The following is a 24,653-nucleotide window of genomic DNA, read 5'->3' on the forward strand; positions in this document are numbered from 1 at the left end:
ACTTAATTCTATTGCTTGCATTGTAGTGAACAGCTTCAAACCTCAATTTCCGGTTCTATGGTTATCATCACACTTTCTCTTTCAGCTCTTCAATCCTTTAAATGCTTACCAAGCTGATTTTTCACAACATTTCTTGACATCTGTATGACTTATGAAGCCCACTTTTTCATACGTTAGAGCTCGAAGTCCAAATTGTACGACTTCCGCATCAACAAGAAATCGAACCTCAGATGCACTTTTACCTTTCCTCTGAGGTTTTCAGGGTTTTCTGTTGTTGTTGTTGCTAAGTAACAAACAGCCAGCAGACGCCGCTTATATCTATTTCATATCGACAACTGATCAAATTGACTCATGCGTGTGTTTACGGGGGCCCGTGTGGACCCTTTCCAATCAAACATTCGCCTGCTTTACATTCAGCACGCTCCCGTGTCCACCCGGTGTGGCCGTGTCGTTGATTGAGGGCGCGTTGGTCGAGTGGATTAAGTGCGCGCTTCACACACACACACACACACACACACCCTCCGCCTCACGCTTCCTGACGGAGGGCGTCGTGTCATCCATCAAACAAGGTGACAGCACGGAAACATTAAAGTGAGATGTGATTAGTAAAAGTGCAGCGTGGTACGCCGTCGGATCAGCGGCGACGACATCCTCAGATCCGGTTTTCCCTCCTTGTCCTGGGCCTTGAATGTCAATCATGCTGCTTTGTTAGGACTCACTCCGATTGTACCTCCATAAATACCTTAAACTGACTTTTACTACAATTTTAGTACATTTTACGCCCATTTTTGGATGTATGGTGAAGGACATAATGGCCATTGAAGCCTAGGGATTCGAACATATGACATCAAGACCACAATTGATTATGAAGTGTTGTTGTTTGAGGATTTGATCCCTTGAGCAAGGCATTTTTGACACCTGGAAGTGCGTTAGGAGTCGTTGATGAGCGTCAGTGCCGTTTAAATCTCGTGTGTATTGGGCTTAACAATACCGTATCCCGGATGGAATGTCATCTGACATCCAAATCCCCGCGAGCGGAAGCAGTCGGCGACTTCTGTTGTGGCGGGCGGGCCGGCGGCAGGCGGCGTCTAAAGTGCCATGCAATCTTCATAGGGATTCAAACCAATCCAGCATCAAAAATATGTGAGAATTTTCCCATGGGCAATTTATTTGGTGCCCCCTAATGGTGGAGAATCACTTACGTGGGGCATGGCTTTCAAATGAGGTGGTTGCTGGTTCGATCCTCAACCAGTACGTATTAGCATTAGCATTAACGTATTTATACATTGCTTCATTGAGTCTATTTTCCAACACTTCAAATTATGCAAATTATTTAGGACGTGCAGGATATCTATCAGGACTTTTCCATAAATTCCCACATTTTCCATAATTCAATTTTTTCCGTGACATTTTTCCAATAGGTAATGAATGCACAATTTCGAACCTCCATTGGTGGAAATTCATGTAGCACACATTGTACTAATTCTGTGCACGGTGGTCGTCTCCCAGCTTAATGCTTGCTGGTTCGATCCTCGATCCCGCTGTAACTCATTGATACATTTCAACATTAAGTTTTCATTTTTGTTTTCCAATATTTAAAAATCCCATAATTTCCACAATTCAATATTTTAAGTGACATTTTTCCTTTTAAAAATGGACAATTTCCGTGTCGCCCCAAATGTTGGCACAGCTAAGTGGTCTCCAATCCTGGTCATCGTTCTCCTAAAATGACTTCCTATAGTTTTACTGTAAAAAGGCATAAAAATGTATATTTTTTGCATCCAAAACATGTGCAGACACTAAAGTAATAAAAATTCTCTGCATTTTTTGCAGCCTTATTAGATATGTATTCCATTTACTGTGTGTTTAATATACTTTTATAGTCTGAACTATCAAACTGTACTGCATTTTGCTACAAAATAATGCGCACCATTCAATAGTTATTGTGCAGTTTCTACTTTGTATCTCATTAACTGGTACACAATCATAATAAATAATACCTTTTATTTGTATAGCACTTTTCAGAGTACTCAAAGATGCTTTACAGTAGATAAAAAGAAATAAAAATAGATATTACACAAGGAACATAGTGTCAACAATGACAATAAAACACCAATATATTAGCTGTATCCATTTTCAGTATGAATACTTTGCAATACTTTCTTGTTACTACTCTGCTGTTACTTCCCACATTCCGAGATTGTTCCAGCTCAGCTGTGAGCTTCTTCGTCTAAAAAAAAAAAAAAACGCCTGGTCTGCATCGCACAGAAGCAAACGCAATTAAGGCCTCCCAGAAGATTCCTAATCACTGCGTCCTGATGTTAAAAGTTCATTTTAATGGGTTTTGAATTACAAAGACGCAGCGTCGATTCACTCCCTTCCTTTTTCGCATGGATGCAAATGAGCTTATTATCTTGGCCATTTCAACGAGACGCCATACTGTACACTTCAAGATAAGACGCTGGCTTTATTCTCCAGCGGAATGAATAAAGTTAGAAGAAACATGTTCATTCAGGACACCTTTTTTTTTTTTATAATGGCGAGAACCTGAAAGAAAGTGTCGTTGGAGCAGAAGTGCATGAAAGCATTTTCCCGTGGAGGGTGTTTGTCAGCATGGCGGGATGATAATTTACTGCTATTGTAGCGTGTAATCAGCTAAGGATGCAGCATACTTTCTATCTCAGACTGGCTTAGACTTGTGCGGAGATGGGAAGAGCAGACGGCCTATTTTTACAGTATATCTCCTCCGGTGACAATGCGGCAGGAATCAAACCTAGATATACTTTAGACGAGCCAGTCAACAGCTTAGTGTGAATTCACTCTCCTCTGAAAATGACTCAGCACGCAGGAAAGCATGACTGTGGAAATGTCACGGGTCTGGAGCTGCATGAGCACGGGTCGTTCCTTGCAAAATCGCGGTTCGGTGATCGTTCTTTTCGATATATCACATTTTTTCCCCGAAATTAATGAATACATGACGGCTGTTTGCTGGTAGACGATGTTCTATTATTTGGCTAAACAAATTATATGTAGCATTCTGGCCACAAGGTGGCAGTAATGATGTAATGTTACCTGGAATTTGAGTTATCCTCCCACTTCATGTGGAAGTGGTAAGATGCTGAAAGGTGATGAAATATGACTCCAAATTGTCCATAAGTATGAATGTGAGTGTGAATGGTTGTTTGTCTACATGTGCCCTGTGATTGGGTGGCTGGCCACCAGTCCAGGGTGTATCCCGCTTCTCGCCCAAAGACAGCTGGGATAGGCTCCAGCACCCCCGCGACTTTTGTGAGGATAAGCGGTAGGAAATGAATGAATGAATGAAATGATATGTAGCATTCTCGCCACAAGGTGGCAGTAATGACACAACATTACCTGGTATTTGAGTTATCCTCCCACTCCATGTGGAAGTGGTGAGATGCTGGCTTCTAAAGTTTAGACAAAATCCATTTCAGGCTAACAGGTTAGTGCTCCAGCTTGCTAGCCAACACTTGTGCAACGTTTGGATAGTAAGAGTGTGTGTCTATGCTATATATGAATATTAGATGTATTAACATGGAAATGTTTTGATCCCGGTCGGGTCTGGAACCATTTAACTGTTATAAACAAAGGTCATGTGTATGGAGCTAGACGTCTAGTCGAGCCAAGTTGGAGTGAGTTCTCGCATGTGGAAATCGGTCAAACATGTTTTCAACTATGTGTTTGTGCAACACACCATGCACACTCACACAAACGAAGTAAATCATATTCCATATGTGGCAATATGGAATATGTCACACCGGAAGTGATGCAGACTTCTTTTCCAAGCTGTACACTGACTCCTCTGAGTCAGTCATGCTGGAACAGAAAGTAGCCATCCTAATGTGTTTGTGCAACACACCATGCACACTCGCACAAACGGAGTAAATCATATTCCATATGTGGCAATATGGAATATGTCACACCGGAAGTGAGGCAGACTTCTTTTCCAAGCTGTACACTGACTCCTCTGAGTCAGTCATGCTGGAACAGAAAGTAGCCATCCTAATGTGTTTGTGCAACACACCATGCACACTCACACAAACGGAGTAAATCATATTCCATATGTGGCAATATGGAATATGTCACACCGGAAGTGAGGCGGACTGTATTTCCAAGCTGTACACTGACTCCTCTGAGTCAGTCATGCTGGAACAGAAAGTAGCCATCCTAATGTGTTTGTGCAACACACCATGCACACTCACACAAACGGAGTAAATCATATTCCATATGTGGCAATATGGAATATGTCACACCGGAAGTGAGGCGGACTGCTTTTCCAAGCTGTACACTGACTCCTCTGAGTCAGTCATGCTGGAACAGAAAGTAGCCTTCCCAAAAGTGTTCCCACAAAGCTGGACACAATTGTTGGGTCGGATGAAGCATCCATTCCAGCTCCAGTGGCCAACGTCTTCAAGGTCTTCCTGCACCAAACTTTACATTTGGCAAAACGCAGCCAGTCATTAGACTCCCGCACGGAGATTAGTCCGTCCTCAGAAGACATTCCCATTATTCCTTCGCCAACGGCCGCATGCTCCGCTCCGCTCCATGCAGCGTTTGGCGGCGTTCTTGGTGATGTAAGGCTTGCGTTAGCACAAGCTAGGCATGAGAAACTTGGATGTCTTTGTGGGATAGCGACTCGCAGGGATTATTTGTTATTATGATGATGCGTCTTTCTGGTTGGAATCCAGACACATAAAAATAGCTGATCCATATTTCGGCTGCTGTCAAACCGGACTCGCGAGCGGCGATCGGGATCACAGCCGACGCCTGCAGGCTCCGTCTCCCAACTCCGCTCCTCTCTTGTCCCAGTTTTTCCCTCAGGATAAAGCGAGAGCGGGAGCTCGTCGGACTTCTCCAGAAGATGACTCTCTCATTAAGGCGCCGACTCGGGGAGATTGTGCTTGTCTGTGTTGTTAATGGGACGCTTTACAACGTAACACATGTGGAAACACGCTCAACTAATTAATTGGTTCCACTGGAGCCGAGGCCTAATTTACTACCCCCCCTCTTCCGCCACCTTTCTTCAGATAATGTACTCCCTTCCACGTCTTGCTTATGGCTCTCTCTTTATCTTCTTTATGTTTTTGATATATGCTCCATGTTTCTGCCAAAAAAGGTGCTGCTTGTTGTTTCTTCAGCCGTTTAATTACCGCGCTGTCGGTGTTGGCACTCGGTTTGAGCTTGTTATCTTGGATGTGCTGATTGCAAGCAGCATGTGGGAAGATTGATTGTGGAGCGCCGGTGCTTCCTTTCGTGGCTCCCTTAAGCTTTGACCAATGAGGTGTTTGACAGAGGAAGGCAGAAAATAAACAATAAGGCGGAGAATGTTTTGCGTGTCCCACTTTTGATGTTGATGGGAAAAGCGGTCAGATTCGTAAAACGTCTTGGAGTACCGGCCTACTTTAGCAGTGGCGGGCCGTGCGTTTTTTATATCATTCATTCATTCATTTCTACGGTCAAACATGAATGTCGCAAAAAGTGACAGCCAATCAATGTCCACTTCAGGCTGTGATTGGCCGTTGATATCCACCTCATCTACTGGAGACATAAACATTCATTATGTCTAAGCGTTTTTATCAGAATCACCAGTTTGAGTGCCTTGTGTTTGTGCAACACACCATGCACACTCGCACAAATGGAGTAAATCATATTCCATATGTGGCAATATGGAATATGTCACACCGGAAGTGAGGCAGACTGGTTTTCCAAGCTGTACACTGACTCCTCTAAGTTATTATCCATGTCTATCACGGTCATGCTGGAACAGAAAGGAGCCTTCCCAAAAAGCGGGATGCACAATTGTGCACAATTCCGCTTTTCCTGCTGGAGCCTATCCCAGCAGCTGTCTTTGAGCGAGAGGCGGGGTACACCCTGGACTGGTGGCCAGCCAATCACAGGGCACATATAGACAAACAACCATTCACACTAACATTCATACCTTTGGACAATTTGCAGTCGCTAATTAACCTAGCATGGAGAACATGCGAACTCCACACAGAGATGGCCGAGGGTGGAATTGAACTCGGGTCTGCAGGCCTGCACGTCTGACTCATGGTGTCATCGTATAAACAACATTTACCTCATCACACAGCAACTTAACACCAAAAAGGTACCATTAATTCATTAATTTTCTACCGCTTATCCTCACGAGGGTCGCAGGGGGTGCTGGAGCCTATCCCAGCTGTCTTCTTGGGGCGAGAGGCGGGGTCCACCCTGGACTGGTGGTCAGCCAATCACAGGGCACATATAGACAAACAACCATTCACACTCACATTCATACCTATGGACAATTTGGAGTCGCTAATTAACCTAGCATGTTTTTGGAATGTGCGAGGAAACCGGAGTACCCGGAGAAAACCCACGCATGCACAGGGAGAACATGCAAACTCCACACAGAGATGGCCGAGGGTGGGGAAAGACAAAATAAGAAGCCAAAAAGTTACCACTTCCACACAATAGGAGGAGAACTCATTCATTCATTTTCTACCACTTTTCCTCACAAGGGTTGCAGGAGTGCTGGAGCCTATCCCAGCTGTTTTCGGGCAAGAGGCGGGGTCCACCCTGGACTGGTGGCCAGCCAATCACAGGGCACATAAAGACAAACAACCATTCACACTCACATTCATACCTATGGGCAATTTGGAGTCGCTAATTAACCTAGCATGTTTTTGGAATGTGGGAGGAAACCGGAGTACCCGGAGAAAACCTACGCATGCACGGGGAGAACATGCAAACTCCACACAGAGATGGCCGTGGGTGGAATCGAACCCTGGTCTCCTAGCTGTGAGGTCTGCGCGCTAACCACTCATCCACCGTGCCGCCCGATCCAATATCAATATTTCTCTAATAAAATGCCAAAAATATATATTCACCAGGTATGTTGAGGTTCTTCTCCGTAGTCGGCCATCTTGGAACACATGAATAAAATGAGCTGCATAACGAGAAACAATTGATTTAAGAATGGGATTACACGGGATTAGGATGTTAGTATGCGGTTTGAGTCCACTTGGCGTCAACGTAGCATTTCAGCATCTCCCCAGGAAGTGGCTGGCGTCCTATATTTCCCTTCCGATGCATGCAGGTGGGCAGGCGTGACTAGCGAATCAGTCCAGGGCGTGCGTCCGCTTGCAGCTGGAGACGGTGATAGTGTAATTCCGCAGCCGCCCCGACGTCGGCTTACACGTTAGCCAAGCATGTAATTAAAGCTTTAAAAATGTCACCATCCACAGGAAGTGGGCTTTATGTCCCTTATCGCCGCAGCCCCGTGTTATTTTGTAGCTTTGTTTGCTACAAATAATTGGGGGTTGTTCTAGGACTCCCCCTTCAGGAGTGACGTGTAATTTCATGATTGTTTAACTCGTGATATTATTAATGCTTTACGGCGTCCCAATTTATGAGAATATTTTTGTTTTTCATCTATTTATTCCTCAACTTTTTCTTATTTTTTTTGTCCGCCAACTCCGCTCACATCCCACCAAAATGTTTCCATAAAAAAATGAATGCCCGATATATATTTGGCACTCCTTTTAGTGCAAAATATTTTTTTAATTTGCAAACTTTTCATAGGGATATAGCTCAGGGGGTAAAGTGGCTATTTCCCCAACTTGACTATTGCTGGTTCAATCCTCGATCTAGCTATAATCATTCACCTTATTTGTATAGTTCCACCATTTTTAAAAATATTGGGATTATTGCGTGCATGGTGGCATCGCCTGACGGTTGCTGGTTCAATCAACAGTCAGTGATGAGTTTCAAAGTGACTATGCTAAGGTCCTGGGGGGGGGTTCTTAGGCGAGTAATATTATAAACTCCCATGATTAATTAGCATTTTTAGTCATTGGCAAAGACAGCGGCAGACTGGAAAGAAGTAAACAGTCGGTCATGCTGTATACTAGCAGCATAAAAATACTATATAAGTATAAATAGTAAGTATAAGTATAGCAGGACACCTGCTTTGCAGTGCAAGACGTCACCTTGTCTCTCCGTCGCTTGGAGTTGGTACAGCGGTGACAAAGCAGCGGTTTTTCCTCCGGGTTTGTTGTGACAACCGGCTCCCTGGGAACGCCCCTCCCTTGGCACCGACAAGCGGCCCAGACGCCATCCTGAGGGTCCGGGTTGGGAGCCATCGTCTCACTCGGCTGCAGGTTTTTTTTTTTTTTTCACGACCGTGTTATCAAACATGTCAGCAGCCGAAGCGAGAGGGAGTGTGTGGAGGAGGGTGCGTTTGATACGGACACCATGTCAACTCCAATAACGCCAATTGTGCACAGATGAATAGGAGTAGTAAAACACAAATATAAAGCATTCAGAGGTATACTACACTGCTCACTCGGTGTCAGTAATGTTACTGTAATGAGACACACAAGCACCAGACTTGATAGCCAGAACAACAGGCTTTTGTTGCAGTTTTGACAATAATCCCTAACCCACCCATCACAGCCCCAAGAATTGAAGTTGTCTATAGATTGTGTTCATTTTTATGCTGCAGAATTATGCAGCAATATATTATAGATGGGGCTGCACGGTGGTCAAGTGGTTAGCGCGAAGGCCACATAGCTAGGAGACCCGAGTTCGATTCCACCCTCGGCCATCTCTGAGAATGAACGAATGAATGAGTTCTCCTCCTATTTTGTGTGGAAGTGGTAACTTTTTGGCTTCTTATTTTGTCTTTCCCCACCCTCGGCCATCTCTGTGTGGAGTTTTGCATGTTCTCTTCGTGCATGCGTGGGTTTTCTCCGGGGAAAAAACATGCTAGGTTAATTCCAAATTGTCCATAGGTATGAATGTGAGTGTGAATGGTTGTTTGTCTATATGTGCCCTGTGATTGGCTGGCCACCAGTCCAGGGTGTACCCCGCCTCTCGCCTGAAGGCAGCTGGGATTGGCTCCAGCACCCCCCGCGACCCTCGTGAGGGAAAGCGGTAGAAAATGAACAAATGAATGAGTTCTCCTCCTATTTTGTGTGGAAGTGGTAACTTTTTGGCTTCTTATTTTGTTTTTCCCCACCCTCGGCCATCTCTGTATGGAGTTTGCATGTTCTCTTCGTGCATGCGTGGGTTTTCTCCGGTTACTCCGTTTTTTTTCCCACATTCCAAAAACATGCTAGGTTAATTAGCGACTCCAAATTGTCCATAGGTATGAATGTGAGTGGGAATACTTGTTTGTCTATATGTGCCCTGTGATTGGCTGGCACCAGTCCAGGGTGTACAGCTGGGATAGGCTCCAGCACCCTCAGAAACTGTCTGATCCATCAAACTACGAAGAGAACGAGTCCATCACATAATTTCCATAAACTCCAGGAATGACTGAGTGACAACTTTCCTGCCAAAAGATGTCATCGTATTCAGCAAACAAACCAAAGAAGCCGCCGCTGCGGACGGCGACATTTCCTTCACATTCGCATGCGATTTTCCTGAGGGAATTCCAAGTTTGTGTCCCTGCAATTTAAAAACGCCACAGACGTCAGGAAACGATTCATTTCCAATGCGACCGATATAGCGTCGTTACGCCGCTATTGTTTGTGCCGCGCTCTGACTCATGCGTGGCGGCTTGGCTGGACACACAAAAGCGGGGTTAGGGGGGGCGGGGGGGGGGGCACTGTCATCTACAAAGCAACCGCTTATTGCTACTTTACACTTAACTTCGCACGCAAGTTTATATTCCACGGTGGCCGTCTGAAGGAAAAAAGCGAAAGTCGCCATGTAACATAAAATGACTTTCACATGACCTTCACTCTGGTCGTCATGTCGTATTCCTCGAAGCCGGCAACAAATCCACAATTAATTATTGATATTTTTCATCAGCAAAAAAAGTTAAGCAGTGATGGTTCGATCCTCCGTCCCTCCCATGACCATGCCAAAGTTCTTTCCCAAGTTTTCTTGGGAACGATAATGAACCCCCGGCGTCCTTGAAGGTAGAAGCCCGTGGGTTCATATCACGCCATCGGAGGACGGAGGAATTCTGGGAAATGTTTACGCCTCCCCAAGAGCGCACTTGGATCAGATGGGATGTTTGTTTCTCCACCTTATCTGTGGTGCCCAGCATGGCTTTGGAAACACTCAAACACACACGGTTAGACGCCCCCCCGACGCCCCCCCCCACACACACACACACACACAATTTCACTCCACATTAAAGCTGCAGTGAGCATGTTTGAATAAACATGAAACAGCACAAATGTCTTCAGTTTGATGCACGCGGGGCCCCCTCCCAATCTGGGTTGGAATTGCGGCGTTCCAACAAACCGATGGGAGCACAAACGCAGCAAAATGCCGACTGTCTTGCTCATTTACTGCAGCCAGCGTTTTCCCACCCTGAGGCCCACCCCTCAACTCTCAAGCGGTTCACAAATTCTGCTGTTATATTTACTCAGCTCACTTTCGCCAGCTGATGTAGTGGTGGTTGGTAGAACCGTGCACGTGTGTGTGTGTGCATGTGTGTGTGTGTGTGTGTCTAACCATTCCAGATAAGGCAAGGAATTTCACAACAAGCAATATACGGCAGAAAAAAAAAAAAAAAAGGCGACGGACAAGCCTGTGAAAAGCTCTCACGCGGCACGAGATAGCCATTCCGAGCGCGATGTGGGCCAATGGCCGCCGCAGGAAGTTCAATTTGACCTCTGATTTAAAGCCGCGACAACAAGTGTGGTTCAGACTTGAAAAATGTCACCGTCAAAGGAACGATAAGCCCCGGATGTGCGGCCAACATTTAACTGGAAGTCCACCGCACAATCCACCGGGATCTGATAAAAGAGCCGTTGGTGAACATTACAATCAAATATCGGAATTACTCTTTGATCTCTGACGGTGTCAATCAAAACTGAGGATTTGTATTGCGTGTAAACAGAAATATCACATGGTGGTTGGCTGGCCACCAGTTCAGGGTGTACCCCCGCGGTGTCAGTAATGTTACTGTAATGAGACACACAAGCACCAGACTTGATAGTCAAAACAACAGGCTTTTGTTGCAGTTTTGACAATAATCCTTAACCCGCCTCTGACAGCCCCAGGAATTGAAGTTGACCATGACGGTGTCAATCAAAACTGAGGATTTGTATTGCAAATGGTGGTTGGCTGGCCACCAGTTCAGGGTGTACCCCGCCTCTTGCCCCCCGCCCCAAGACAGCTGGGATAGGCTCCAGCACCCCCCTGTAACCCTAGTGAGGATAAGCGGTAGAAAATGAATGAATGAAATATTAGCTGTAGTATATTATTTTATATGTGCCGCGCGGTGGACGAGTGATTGATACGGACACCATGTCAACTCCAATAACGCCAATTGTGCACAGATGAACAGAAGTAGTAAAACACGAATATAAGGCATTCAGAGGTATACTACACTGCTCACTAGGTGTCAGTAATGTTACTGTAATGAGACACACAAGCACCAGACTTGATAGCCAAAACAACAGGCTTTTGTTGCAGTTTTGACAATAATCCTTAACCCGCCTCTGACAGCCCCAGGAATTGAAGTTGACCATGACGGTGTCAATCAAAACTGAGGATTTGTATTGCAAATGGTGGTTGGCTGGCCACCAGTTCAGGGTGTACCCCGCCTCTTGCCCCCCCCCCACCAAGACAGCTGTGATAGGCTCCAGCACCCCCCTGTAACCCTAGTGAGGATAAGCGGTTCAAAATGAATGAATGAATGAAATATTAGCTGTAGTATATTATTTTATATGTGCCGCGCGGTGGACGAGTGATTGATACGGACGCCATGTCAACTCCAATAACGCCAATTGTGCACAGATGAACAGAAGTAGTAAAACACGAATATAAGGCATTCAGAGGTATACTACACTGCTCACTAGGTGTCAGTAATGTTACTGTAATGAGACACACAAGCACCAGACTTGATAGCCAAAACAACAGGCTTTTGTTGCAGTTTTGACAATAATCCTTAACCCGCCTCTGACAGCCCCAGGAATTGAAGTTGACCATGACGGTGTCAATCAAAACTGAGGATTTGTATTGCAAATGGTGGTTGGCTGGCCACCAGTTCAGGGTGTACCCCGCCTCTTGCCCCCCGCCCCAAGACAGCTGTCATAGGCTCCAGCACCCCCCCCCTGTAACCCTTGTGAGGATAAGCGGTAGAAAATGAATTAATGAATGAAATATTAGCTGTAGTATATTATTTTATATGTGCCGCGCGGTGGATGAGTGGTAAGCATGTATGCCACACAGTCAGCATACTGGGTTGGATTCCCCGCATGGAGTTTGCGTGTTATTCCCGTGCGTGGCTTTTCTCCGTGTACTCCGGTTTCCTCCCACATTCCCAAAACAACGCATGTTCGATTCCTCAAATAGGAATATTAACCTCGCTAACATCGATAAACGCCACGTGGTGACCACACCCCCTCCTTATAAACAAGCATCAACACACACGCCGCCAAAAAGGAACACACGCATGCAAACTCGGCGCTCATCAGTCGTGTCTTTGTGCGTTGCGGCCTTAAACAAAGTCTGGGTGGATTTTTACCCGTGTGTGTCGCGTCTCGGTGCAGGGCATCAAACGGCACCGTGGTGCGACCCCGACCTCACACTCTCCCGCCCGCGTGTGTTTGGACACTTGAGACGTGTTTGTGTTGTGTGTTAGTCAGCTTGACGGAGACAAAAGCCGGCATTCATCCCCGGATCCTCTTCATTATGTGTCCAGGATCTCCATATCACGCTCGGATGAAATCAATACACAGGAAGGATTTAATTGATCGCTGCGGTGATGCCTCCATTTTGGAAAATGCAAAGATGGAGTGTGTGAATTACGGCGTTATGTATTGTGTTTTCAGTTTGGGTTCTCCTTCACGTTCTTTCAAAGTAAGTGCACTAAAGGGAGATGGAAACACTCTTTGCAATTAGGTAGAAACTAGCCAAACATTTAAATCACAAAAAAAAAAAGAGAGGAAGCATCCTGGGATATTAGTCCAAACTAACTGCAAGTGTTTGCATGAAGGTGCTGCTTCCTCGTTCCTGCGCTGATATATATTATACCCGACTCTCTGGGCATTGGGTAGGACAACACCGAGTAAATACCAGCGTTCTTCTTGTAGCTCGGAAGTTGCTGGAGGCTTGTACTGCCCTAGAGAGGAATTTACACTTTAGTCCGTGTAAAAAAAAAAACAAAAAAAACCTTCCGATGTTCTCCTGCAGGGAGCTGAAGACCTAATAGGATCCAGCAGGGATCAGTGTAAAGATGATGCGTGTCGGATATGATGGTTGGAAGAACCAGACCACCGAAGACCCCCATACTAGACCAGATCAACATGTTCGCTGTCGTTGCATCCGAACGGAACGTTAACGTCTGTATCGCTTCTGTCTGTCCACGGCATTCCCAATCGGGTGGACATGCCGCCATTTGCAGACTGTACACACATGTTGGGTGAGACACACAAGCACCAGCACAAGCACTTGATAGCCATAACAACAGGCTTTTATTGCAGCTTTGAATGATCTCACAACAGGCACAATAATCCCCAAATTCCGAATCCCTGGAATATTTTTGTAGTTAGTTAGCATGCAGACCTCGCAGCGAGGAGACCCGAGTTCAATCCCACCCTCGGTTTGCATGCGTGGGTTTTCTTCGGGTACTCCGGTTTCCTCCCACATTCCAAAAACATGCTAGGTTAATTAGCGACTCCAAATTGTCCATAGGTATGAATGTGAGTGTGAATGGTTGTTTGTCTATATGTGCCCTGTGATTGGCTGGCCCGCCTCTCGCCCGAAGATAGCTGGGATAGGCTCCAGCACCCCCCGCAACCCTTGTGAGGAAAAAGCGGTAGAAAATGAATGAATGAATGAATTAATACATTTTTGTAGTTAGACCACAGAAAACCCGGTTACCGCTACTCTTACATAATTAGAGCCCTCGAGACATGGAATAACACCCCTATAGTCACCCGATATACCAGATATGAGACATAAACAAGTCAGACAGGACAGGAAGTGACATCTCTTTGAATGCATCTTCTGAATGCCTTATTTGTATCGCACTTCACAATATTATCACGTCTTTGAACGCGTCTTCTGAATGCCTTATTTGTATTGTACTTCACAAAGCTTAATTTAGGCCCAAAAACAATTCATAATTCATAAATGAATGAATGAATTTCCTGAATAAACACAGTTTAATGGCAAAATGCTGATATTTTTGATAGAGTTAAGCTGCAAAATTCAAAGTGTAAATCCATCACTCGGGCACTGATATCATTATCATCGCCAGTATTGGCCAACTTTCATTGAAAAGAAAGCATTATTATTTTGGAGTTAATAGGTTCCCATTTCCAACAAAGCCGTCCGATTGCTGGATGCGGTTATTGCATCACCACATTCTTGCATCATTAAGCCTAACAATAACAAAGCAGTCTTGTGCTATTGTTGCTCGATTGTTCCCGATTTCCTTCCTCGCAGCAGCAAAGTGACGAGCGGTCGGGACCGTCCATCCACATCATTGATTTTTAATCATTTATGGGATGCCATTAGGAAGATTGATTAACACAAAATGCTGCAATACAAGAATGAACCTCCTGGAGAGGATTCTGTGTCCCGTGTGGAGTGGATGTGCAAAGGCATCAAGAGTGGATTTTTTTTTTTTTTTTTGCGTTTTCATAATTTTATTGCAACATCCAGTCAGCGGAAAAGCGCTTCTTTGTATATTCTTTCACCTCATTAGCCAAATATTAAGACGTGTGTTCCAAGGAATGCAGCAAAAATACATTGAAAAGAATTCCGGTCGTCTCCGAGGAGCCAACTCGGTTCAGTGAAAGGCTTCTCAAACTTTTCGGTGTTGATTTCATTTTCTCCTTGAATGCAAACTTTACTCTGGCTTTGGTGCTTTGGTGCGCGTGAAGCGGCGTCTTGACCTTGGGGCGATGGAATACAAGTCCCGAGTAAATGTCACAGCGGGTCTGGATGTATGGCTTCCCATTACCGACTGAGAAATGTAAAGCACCTGTCATCCGCTCAGGGGGGGGAAGTAAGTGACAGCATGTCGTCTCTCTGTTCCTTTTCTCTTTCATCTCAACCTGTCACTATCTCCAGGTTTCCTTGGCGGTCTTTTACTTTTTTTTTTTTTCTCGCCACAAAGAAAAGGCAGCTGCTGTACATGGAAGGGAGAAATCACTTTCTGCAGAGAAGCAGCTAGTCCATTGACTTAGGTTTGGGGAAGGGGAGGGGCGGGGCGGACTGCGCGGTGTCGGGTGGTAAAAGTGTTAACGTGGACGTGGCCATGCCGAGCCGCACGCACACACTCGCACACACTCGCACATGCAAAGGCTTAGCCGAGACTTCTTTGTTGACTTTGCACCCTGAGTGCACTTCACGTGACCTCACATGCCTGGAAGCATGCACATGTAAACGCCGGCGCCGCCGCCGCCGCCGCCACACGGATCCTCACGCACATTTGGGAAAAAAAAAGTTTCTCAAACTTTCTCCTTTTTTTGACTATTTACTACACATACTCAGGTTTATTTTGGACAAATACACCACTCTGAATGCAGCTGGGATAGGCTCCAGCATATCCGCAACCACTAGTGAGGATAAGCGGCATAGAAAATGATGTAAATGGACAAAAAAGACGAAAAAGTGTGCTTCTCAAATAGTGAGTGGGGGTACTGTCACGGTAGTACTTTCAACCCGCCAACCTGTACTAATATATTGTACTCGACATGCAACGTGACTCTTGAAGTATTTTTATTTCTATTTTCTAGTATTTTCCTAGCTTCCGTGTGTACAGCAGAGATAAATAATAGATATGATAAGTTTATGTGACTGTGCAAAGCGATGTTTATGTTATAAGGCGTACGGTCGTCCCTCGCCACTTCGCTCTGTCGCAGTTTTTCAAAAACATATGAATAAGTTATACTGTTTTGATGTTGAGTACAGTCTTACATTCATGACAACTACGCGCATTTGAATAGTCTTTGGGCCGAAATTAAGCTATATGTGAAGTACAATACAAATAAGGCATTCAGAAGATGCATTCAAAGACGTGATAATATTGTAAAGTACAATACAAATAAGGCATTCAGAAGACGCATTCAAAGACGTGATAATATTGTAAAGTACAATACAAATAAGGCATTCAGAAGATGCATTCAAAGACGTGATAATATTGTAAAGTACAATACAAATAAGGCATTCAGAAGATGCATTCAAAGACGTGATAATATTGTAAAGTACAATACAAATAAGGCATTCAGAAGACGCATTCAAAGACGTGATAATATTGTAAAGTACAATACAAATAAGGCATTCAGAAGATGCATTCAAAGACGTGATAATATTGTAAAGTACAATACAAATAAGGCATTCAGAAGACGCATTCAAAGACGTGATAATACGCAGTATTCTACACCGGTCATGAGGTGTCGGTGATGTAACTGTCATGTGTGGTGAGACACACAAGCACCATGCTTTTATCGCGTAACCCTAAATAACCCCAAATCCTGAATAAAAAATAAATTATTGTCGAGTCCGTAACTCAACTCTCCGATGTCACTTCCTGTCTCTTAACCTGAACACATTCACAACACACGCAAGTATGACTTATTTATGTATCATGTCTGGTATATTTGGTGACTATAGGGGTGTTATTCCATGTCTCGAGGGCTCTAATAATGTAACAGTAGAGGTAACCTGGTTTTCTGATCCTCACGAGGGTTGCGTGGGGGGGTGCTGGAGCCTATCCCAGCTGTCTTCGGGCAAAAGGCGGGGTGCACCCTGGACTGGTGGCCAGCCAATCACAGGGCACATATAGACAAACAACCATTCACACTCACATTCATACCTATGGACAATTTGGAGTCGCTAATTAACCTAGCATGTTTTTTGGAATGTGGGAGGAAACCGGAGAAAACCCATGCATGCACACTCTACGCGCCAACCACTCGACCACCGTGCAGCCCTTAATCGGGAAATGGTATCGTTAAAATGTTGTTAACGGGTTTAGCAATCAGCACATTGTTGTCCTTCAGCAGATAAGGGTCAGCAGATAAGAGAGACAACAGGAACATGCACTTTAACCCACTTCCTGGAAGACATGATGCAAAACAGGTGGCAGGGTGTGCAGTCTCTCATTTCTTTAAACGTCTTAGCACCTCCTTTTTTTTGCCGCTTTTCATCTCCCGCAGGCTGATAGCTGGCATATTAAGTCGTGACAGTGGAGAGGACGCTTCCCAGCAGTCTGATCTGATTAAATGTGAAAGTAACACTCTTTCTAACCCAAATATGTCATCGCCGCCTTCTTTTTGCTCTTTGTCACCAGGTGCGCCTCTCGGATGCTCTTGGCCCCTGCGGCCTGAGGAGAAGTGAGCCAAGCCCAGGCCCCCATGGGACGCCCCGTTAGCCGGCATGCGCTGCTGCTGCTGCTGCAGTGCATGCTGGTGCTGCGGCTCGGAGGCGTGGCCGGCAGGAGAGGGCCCGTGCTGCTACCTGAGTCGCCGTGTCACAAGATGGAGCACCCCGTCATCCCCCACTTGGGTAAGATGATGCTCCATTTTCTTCTCTTTGTTGAAGATTTTCAATACAGCAAAATATAAAAATATAATATATAAAAATACAAATACACAATAATAAATGATTACAAATTAATTAATTATAAAGAAAAATAAATAACACACCTGTTCCAACAAGATGGAGCACTCCCCCACTTGGGTAAAGTGATGCTCCATTTTCTTCCCCTTGTTGAAGATTTTCAATACAGCAAAATAGATTTTCAGTACAGAAAAATACAAAAACATAATATATAAAAATACAAATACACAATCATAAATGATTACAAATTAATTAATTAAAAAGAAAAATAAATAACACACTTTTTCCAACAAGATGGAGCACCCTGTCATCCCCCACTTGGGTAAGATGATGCTCTATTTTCTTCTTCTTGTTGAAGATTTTCAATACAGCAAAATAGATTTTCAATACAGCAAAATACAAAAACATAATATATAAAAATACAAATACACAATGATAAATTATTACTAATTAATTAATTACAAAGAAAAATAAATAACACACCTGTTCCAACAAGATGGAGCACCCTGTCATCCCCCACTTGGGTAAGATGATGCTCCATTTTCTTCTCCTTGTTGAAGATTTTCAATACACCAAAATAGATTTTCAATCGAGCAAAGTACAAAAACAAAATATATAAAAATACAAATACACAATCATAAATGATTACAAATTAATTAATTAAAAAGAAAAATAAATAACACACTTTTTCCAACAAGATGGAGCACCCTGTCATCCCCCACTTGGGTAAGATGATGCTCTATTTTCTTCTCCTTGTTGAAGATTTTCAATACAGCAAAATAGATTTTCAATACAGCAAAATACAAAAACATAATATATAAAAATACAAATACACAATGATAAATTATTACTAATTAATTAATTACAAAGAAAAATAAATAACACACCTGTTCCAACAAGATGGAGCACCCTGTCATCCCCCACTTGGGTAAGATGATGCTCCATTTTCTTCTCCTTGTTGAAGATTTTCAATACACCAAAATAGATTTTCAATCGAGCAAAGTACAAAAACAAAATATATAAAAATACAAATACACAATCATAAATGATTACAAATTAATTAATTACAAAGAAAAATAAATTACACACCTGTTTCGAACAAGCTGATCACTTTGATTGCGGGGAATATGTTGAGCGATGTTGCTGCCATTAAGCCCAATAAGAGAGACCCTTATGCTTATGTTTACGACATGGCTGTACAGGATTCATATGCAATATATTCCGCATTTAACTCCACTTCACCATTCATCTTCCATTACTCTGAACAACTAAACTTGAGCATATATCGATAGCAATCGATGCGGCTCAGTCTGTCGCCATGGAGGAGCATTGAGCTGTTTTCAGTCCCAGAAGCATCCCAGTCAGATAATCACATAGCATTTAGTCCGGGGAGAAATTGACTGGAAGGCTAAGTAATGTGTGCAGACGTCCGCGTGCACGCAAGGGCGCTCCTTTTCGTACGCTTTTTGCACCAAGGACAGTTAGTCGGCTGTGGTCAATATGCTTAATGTACCGGAGATTGGTTAGACTTTTTGAGTTGCTTTTTGTGGAAATATACAATAATAAAGATTGTGGATATTTAAAACTTTCTGTAAGAGGGGGGTATATGGTGTCTTTTTTTTTTTTTTTGTCGCGCCAGTTGTCATTGTCAGTTGTCATTGCTGATAGCAATGGATCGGATTCAATCTTGATGGGACTTATTGTATCCCGGGAAGGGAGAAACCCGGCGCCACTGCATCCATCATCATGTCCGGCGTACTGATTTTTTGTGTGCAAATAACACATAGTTTGCATTATGCAAGTCAGTAATTGACATTTTTTTTTTTCAATTTTTCCTTTTCAGATTCACGCTCTTTTGCAAGGGGTGCACACACATTTTTTCCACTTCTAAATGACCTGTCAAAATGATCTATCTCTGTATAAAATTGGAAAACATATACCGGTATTGATCTATAAATACACTCTGCAAAAGTATAAACCAGGGGTCTCAAACTCAATTTACCTGGGCGCCACCGGAGCTAGGTTCTGGGTGAAGCCGGGGCCGCATCATGTTTTAAAAAAAAACCCAAAATGCATTTATTAAAAACTGGGGAAAAAAAGTACTTTGGTTCCGGTTTTCCACTCCAAAATATCTGATAAAACATTCCACTGTTCTCAAATATCTAGAACAGTTTCTATACACAAAATAAGATAAGAAAAAATAAACAAATTAAGAATAAAGACAATAAATCAATCAATCAGTAATAAATAAGTAAAATAATAATAAAACAGCAAATAAGAAAAACGTAAGAAACCACATACAGTTGGTAGAAATTATTTTTTTCAGATTCAAATGTACAGTATTAAGTTATTTAACCTTTAATATGAACATTAATGAACTTGATAATTTTACCCAATTAGCATGTTAGCATCGTACTAAGGTCCATGCGTCGTAACTTTAACAACATGTTTGATGAGATGCTTTATCTTGACGTGTATTTTCCAAATCATTTCCTGCTTTTATTTGTACCTAGCATCATAAGCCTTTAGCTTCATTGTTAACAGGGCGGGGTAGCAGGGGTAGGGTAACAGTATGGGCGGGGCAAAATCATGTTAATTGTGTCCGGTGTGCACGCAGCTTTAAGCTGTCATTTCAACATTAAACTTTTGGTATCAAGGTGGGGGCCTCAAACTAGCGTCTCGCGGACCGCATTTGGCCCGCGGGCCGCGAGTTTGAGACCCCTGCTGTATGGTATCATGTACCCAGAAAATATTATTAGGTTTGATTAATGTTCATGTTAAAGGTTAAATAACTGTGAATAGTTATCCTCCCTATCCGTGTGGAAGTGGTAAGTTTTTGGCTATTTAAGTTTAAAGGAAATAGCTCTCTAGTTTGCGAGTTAGCATGTGTCTCAAGACCCTGCAGTTACGCAATATGTTGTAAATAAAAATGTGACTGTAGTCGTGTTTTGTCAGGGCGGGGTAACAGGGGTAGGGTAACAGTATGGGCGGGGCAAAATCATGTTAATTGTGTCCGGTGTCCACGCAGCTTTAAGCTGTCATTTCAACAATTAAACTTTTGGTATCAAAGTGGGGGCCTCAAACTAGCGGGCCGCGAGTTTGAGACCCCTGGTATAAACACACACATTTCCGAGCAGCCTTTTATTGCAGCCAGTCTAACTTACACCTGTGCAATAATCATGCACTCTTATCTAATGTAATGTAATTTTGCTTGCCCTAAAACGGTTCTGGATGCTAACAATGCTAACTTGTAAACAAGCTTTGAGTGGACCTGCTTTCTGTCAGACTGACAAAGGTGTTTACTAGCCAGTCGATGGACCAGATAAGGGGGGAATCTTTAGGAATCTTTAGGAATCTTTAGGAATCTTTAGGAATCTTTAGGCTTTAGGTCACGCCGGGTGACTTTTTAGACCCGTATCTGTGCCGTCGGGGTGGAATGTCAAGACTGGAATGACTCTGAATGGTATGTCCTGGTGGAGGAGGGCGTTGGGCTGTGTGCTCTTTTGGAAAAGTGTCGGGTTACATACGGATTTAGATTTAGTCGCGTGGGGCATAACTTTAATTGTAGGTCATACCAAAAAAAAAAAACCCAGAGCTGATTTAGTTTTTGGCCAGCATTAAAACATATTTAGTGCATAAAACATATGCTTTGCATTGTCTGAGAACAATACACTCACGTTTGAATCCTAAATACGTCATGTAAATATGTGTTTAAGTGGTTTCCATGGGAAGTATTATTATATACAAGACATGGACAATATCACAGTCTAGTACTTTTGGAATTTCAATGCAAACCCATTCCAGTGTTTATAAAGTAAATAATAAAGTCAAAATACACAAAAATTCCTGAGGTTTCCTCATGGCAGTCATAACTCTTCTTTACCCATATTTGTCACTTGTCTTGCTGTCCTCTTTATCCATATTTGTCACTTGTCTCGCTGTCCTCTTTATTCATATCTGTCGCTTGTCTCGCTGTCCTCTTTATCCATATCTGTCACTTGTCTCACTGGCCTCTTTATCCGTATCTGTCACTTGTCTCGCTGTCCTCTTTATCCATATTTGTCACTTGTCTCGCTGTCCTCTTTATCCATATCTGTCACTTGTCTCGCTGTCCTCTTTATCCATATCTGTCACTTGTCTCGCTGTCCTCTTTATCCGTATATGTCACTTGTCTCGCTGTCCTCTTTATCCGTATCTATCACTTGACTTGCTGTCCTCTTTATCCGTATCTGTCACTTGTCAAACTGTCCTCTTTACCCGTATCTGTCACTTGTCTCGCTGTCCTCTTTATCCGTATCTGTCACTTGTCTCGCTGTCCTCTTTATCCATATCTGTCACTTGTCTCGCTGTCCTATTTATCCGTATATGTCCCTTGTCTCGCTGTCCTCTTTATCCATATCTATCACTTGTCTCGCTGTCCTCTTTATCCGTATCTGTCACTTGACTTGCTGTCCTCTTTATCCGTATCTGTCACTTGTCAAACTGTCCTCTTTACCCGTATCTGTCACTTGTCTCGCTGTCCTCTTTATCCATATCTGTCACTTGTCTTGCTTTCCTCTTTATCTACATCAATCACTGGTCTTGCTGTCCTCTATCTCCATTTAGCCGTTGTTTCACTGTCCTCTTTATCTGTAAGTATCACTCGTCTCGCTGTCCTCTTTATCTGCATCAATCACTCTTTTTTCTGTCCTCTGTCTGTATTTGTCACTTCTTTCACTGTCCTTTTTATTCGCATTTATTGCCAGTCTCGCTGTCCCCTTTATCTGTATCTATCACTCTTCTTTCTGTCCTCTATCTGTATTTATTGCTTGTCTCGCTGTCCTCTTTATTCATGGGTGATCACTCGTCTTGCTGTCCTCTTTATCTGTATCTGTCACTGTTCTTTCTGTCCTCTTTCTTTATTTGTCACCTCTTTCGCTGTCCTCTTTATCTGTATTTATTGCTCGTCTCGCTGTCCTCTTTATCCGTACTTATCACTCGCTTAAATCTTCTTTCCCTGCATTCCTCACTTGTTCATCCATCTTACTAGTGTCATCCCTCTGCTCTTGAATCTGTCTCTGTTATATTTCGAGTAACAAAGTATGACGCCAATGCACGGATTTGATGTGCTCAGTAGCATCAGGTGGGGATGGCTTAACTGGTGAACTAGTAGCGTAAAGTCTAAAACAGAGAAGTACCCGATCAAAACTTCAAATACTTAATAGGGACAGGTCTATGTTGGAAGCGGTCTGGGTCCGGACGTAATTGATCAGTTAGCGATGCCTGCCATCGGTGAAGACTATATTGCGATCAATGCTGGACAGTTCCCGGTACATTTGCTAACCAATTAGCCATGGGTGTCTAGGCATGTGAGTCTGATCTTCATCGTCTCTGTCCCTCAGAGGAGCAGAAGATCACACCTTCCCTAAGAATAGTCAGACATTTTCTGTAGAAGCCATCTTTTCGGGTTATATTGATTTGTCTTTATTAAATTGTGTCTATCATTATTCTCAAAGAACTCCTTTCATCTCTCGTCTGTTTTTATCCCAAGACACCTGTTCTATTTGAAAGGTGTACTTCAATTCATTCTGCTGTGATCTGGCGCTATAGAGATAACAAAACTAAATTAAATTAACCTGACCATCTGGGGGGGGCACTGCATTGAGTTGGCATATCCACTTTAAACTTTGAAAAGTTCACTAAATATATTTTTTTCCCGATTTTCACAAACACATCGCACTCCATGTCGGCGTCAAGGGATATTCACTGAAACGTGGATATTTTTTTTGTTGTTGATTCCCACCCCTTGTCAGCGATCCGAGCCTGAAAAGAGAAGCTCCTCATTTGTGGTCCGTAAAGATGCCTTCACTGTTAAACCCCCCCCTGAGTAATGCTTGTGTCACGGCCTGATGATAGCGTTTGCAGAGTTCAAACACATTTCTCGCTCCCGAGTTGCAGAGCACACAAAGCTTTTTCAGACAAAATTATACCCTTGGAGGGGGGAAAAAAAAACGCCCTGAGTCATAAGGAAAAATGCAGACGTATTCACACACACACAGACACACACACACACACACACACACACGAGTATAAGTGATGAGAAACCTTAGTTAAACCTATTATCCCTCTCTTCAAGTGACTTGTTGTACATTGCGTACTGAAATGTAATCCCGCTGGTTAAGCATGCGCGCTGCCAGGATGCGGCGGCTCCTCTTGGGCCGCTCCGGGACGACATTAAATATTCCCAATCACAACAAGCCCGCTGCCCCGCGGATGCGATGTGATAGTGCCCAGAGCTTAGTGATTATAGGGATCCATATGATGGTTCGGATTTGGTGGCTTGTGCACCGCGGGTTAGATAAGGAGATTAATGTCATCCTTACGCTTCGGCTCGGCACTCTGACACTACAGCCGGTAGCCGCTTAGATTGATAGTGAGCTCGCGTGGATCCATTCACAGGTACAAATCCATCTTCTGGCACCTCAATATGACCGATTTCTTCTGTAAGGGATCACTCTGGAATAGGAGGTGCTGCGGTGGAACCTGCTTAATGGGAAACAGGAAATGGACTTGTATTGGACTTGGATTTGTGTATATAGTATGTATGTTTCCGGACTATAAGTGGCACTTTTGGTCATAGGTTGGCTGTTCCTGCGACTTATACTCCAGAGCGAACTGTTTATGTTACATAAACACCGGACACCTTTTCTGTTTGTTTATTTTTTGTGTAGCTGAATAACTATTTTGTTAGCATATCTTACATCGATTCAGCCTGTTCTTTTATTGTTAGAACTTGCCTTCCAAGAGGAAGTAATGTCGATTTTGGTCAAGTGGTTTGTGTTCAAAAGAAGGTTCCCGCACACTGTTGTCACTCTCATTCATCAGTTTATTCAGGTAACATTTTTGTAAAATTTATTAATATAATGTTTTTATATTAATGGAATTATAATATATATATTTAGAAAATTTATAAAAATATTTATATATTATTTATTTTATTTACAATATATATTATAATATATATTCTTATAATGTATTTTACAAATAAGTTATTTGTAAAATAAATTACTCGCAAAAAATGCGACTTATACACTGTGTCACATCAGTTTATTCAGGTAACGTTTTTTGTA

General features: G+C 43.2%; 1 protein-coding gene across 3 annotated transcripts in view; it reads left to right on the forward strand.

Moving 5' to 3' along the window:
• The window catches only part of sema5a (sema domain, seven thrombospondin repeats (type 1 and type 1-like), transmembrane domain (TM) and short cytoplasmic domain, (semaphorin) 5A), a 158,531-nt gene that overhangs the window by 32,153 nt on the left and 101,725 nt on the right, over positions 1-24,653 (forward strand). For all 3 annotated transcript variants that reach the window (XR_013627373.1, XM_078790583.1, XM_078790584.1), the window contains one exon: positions 17,276-17,490. Coding sequence is in view for 2 of the 3 variants with exons in the window: in XM_078790583.1 (XP_078646709.1) it covers positions 17,340-17,490 (151 nt within the window). In the remaining variant the exon portion in view is untranslated. The remainder of the gene's footprint in view (positions 1-17,275; positions 17,491-24,653) is intronic.

The sequence above is a fragment of the Doryrhamphus excisus genome, linkage group LG5 (assembly GCF_037039965.1).
Source record: "Doryrhamphus excisus strain RoL-2023G ecotype Guam linkage group LG5, RoL_Dexc_Guam_v1.1, whole genome shotgun sequence".
Taxonomy (NCBI): Eukaryota; Metazoa; Chordata; class Actinopteri; order Syngnathiformes; family Syngnathidae; genus Doryrhamphus; species Doryrhamphus excisus.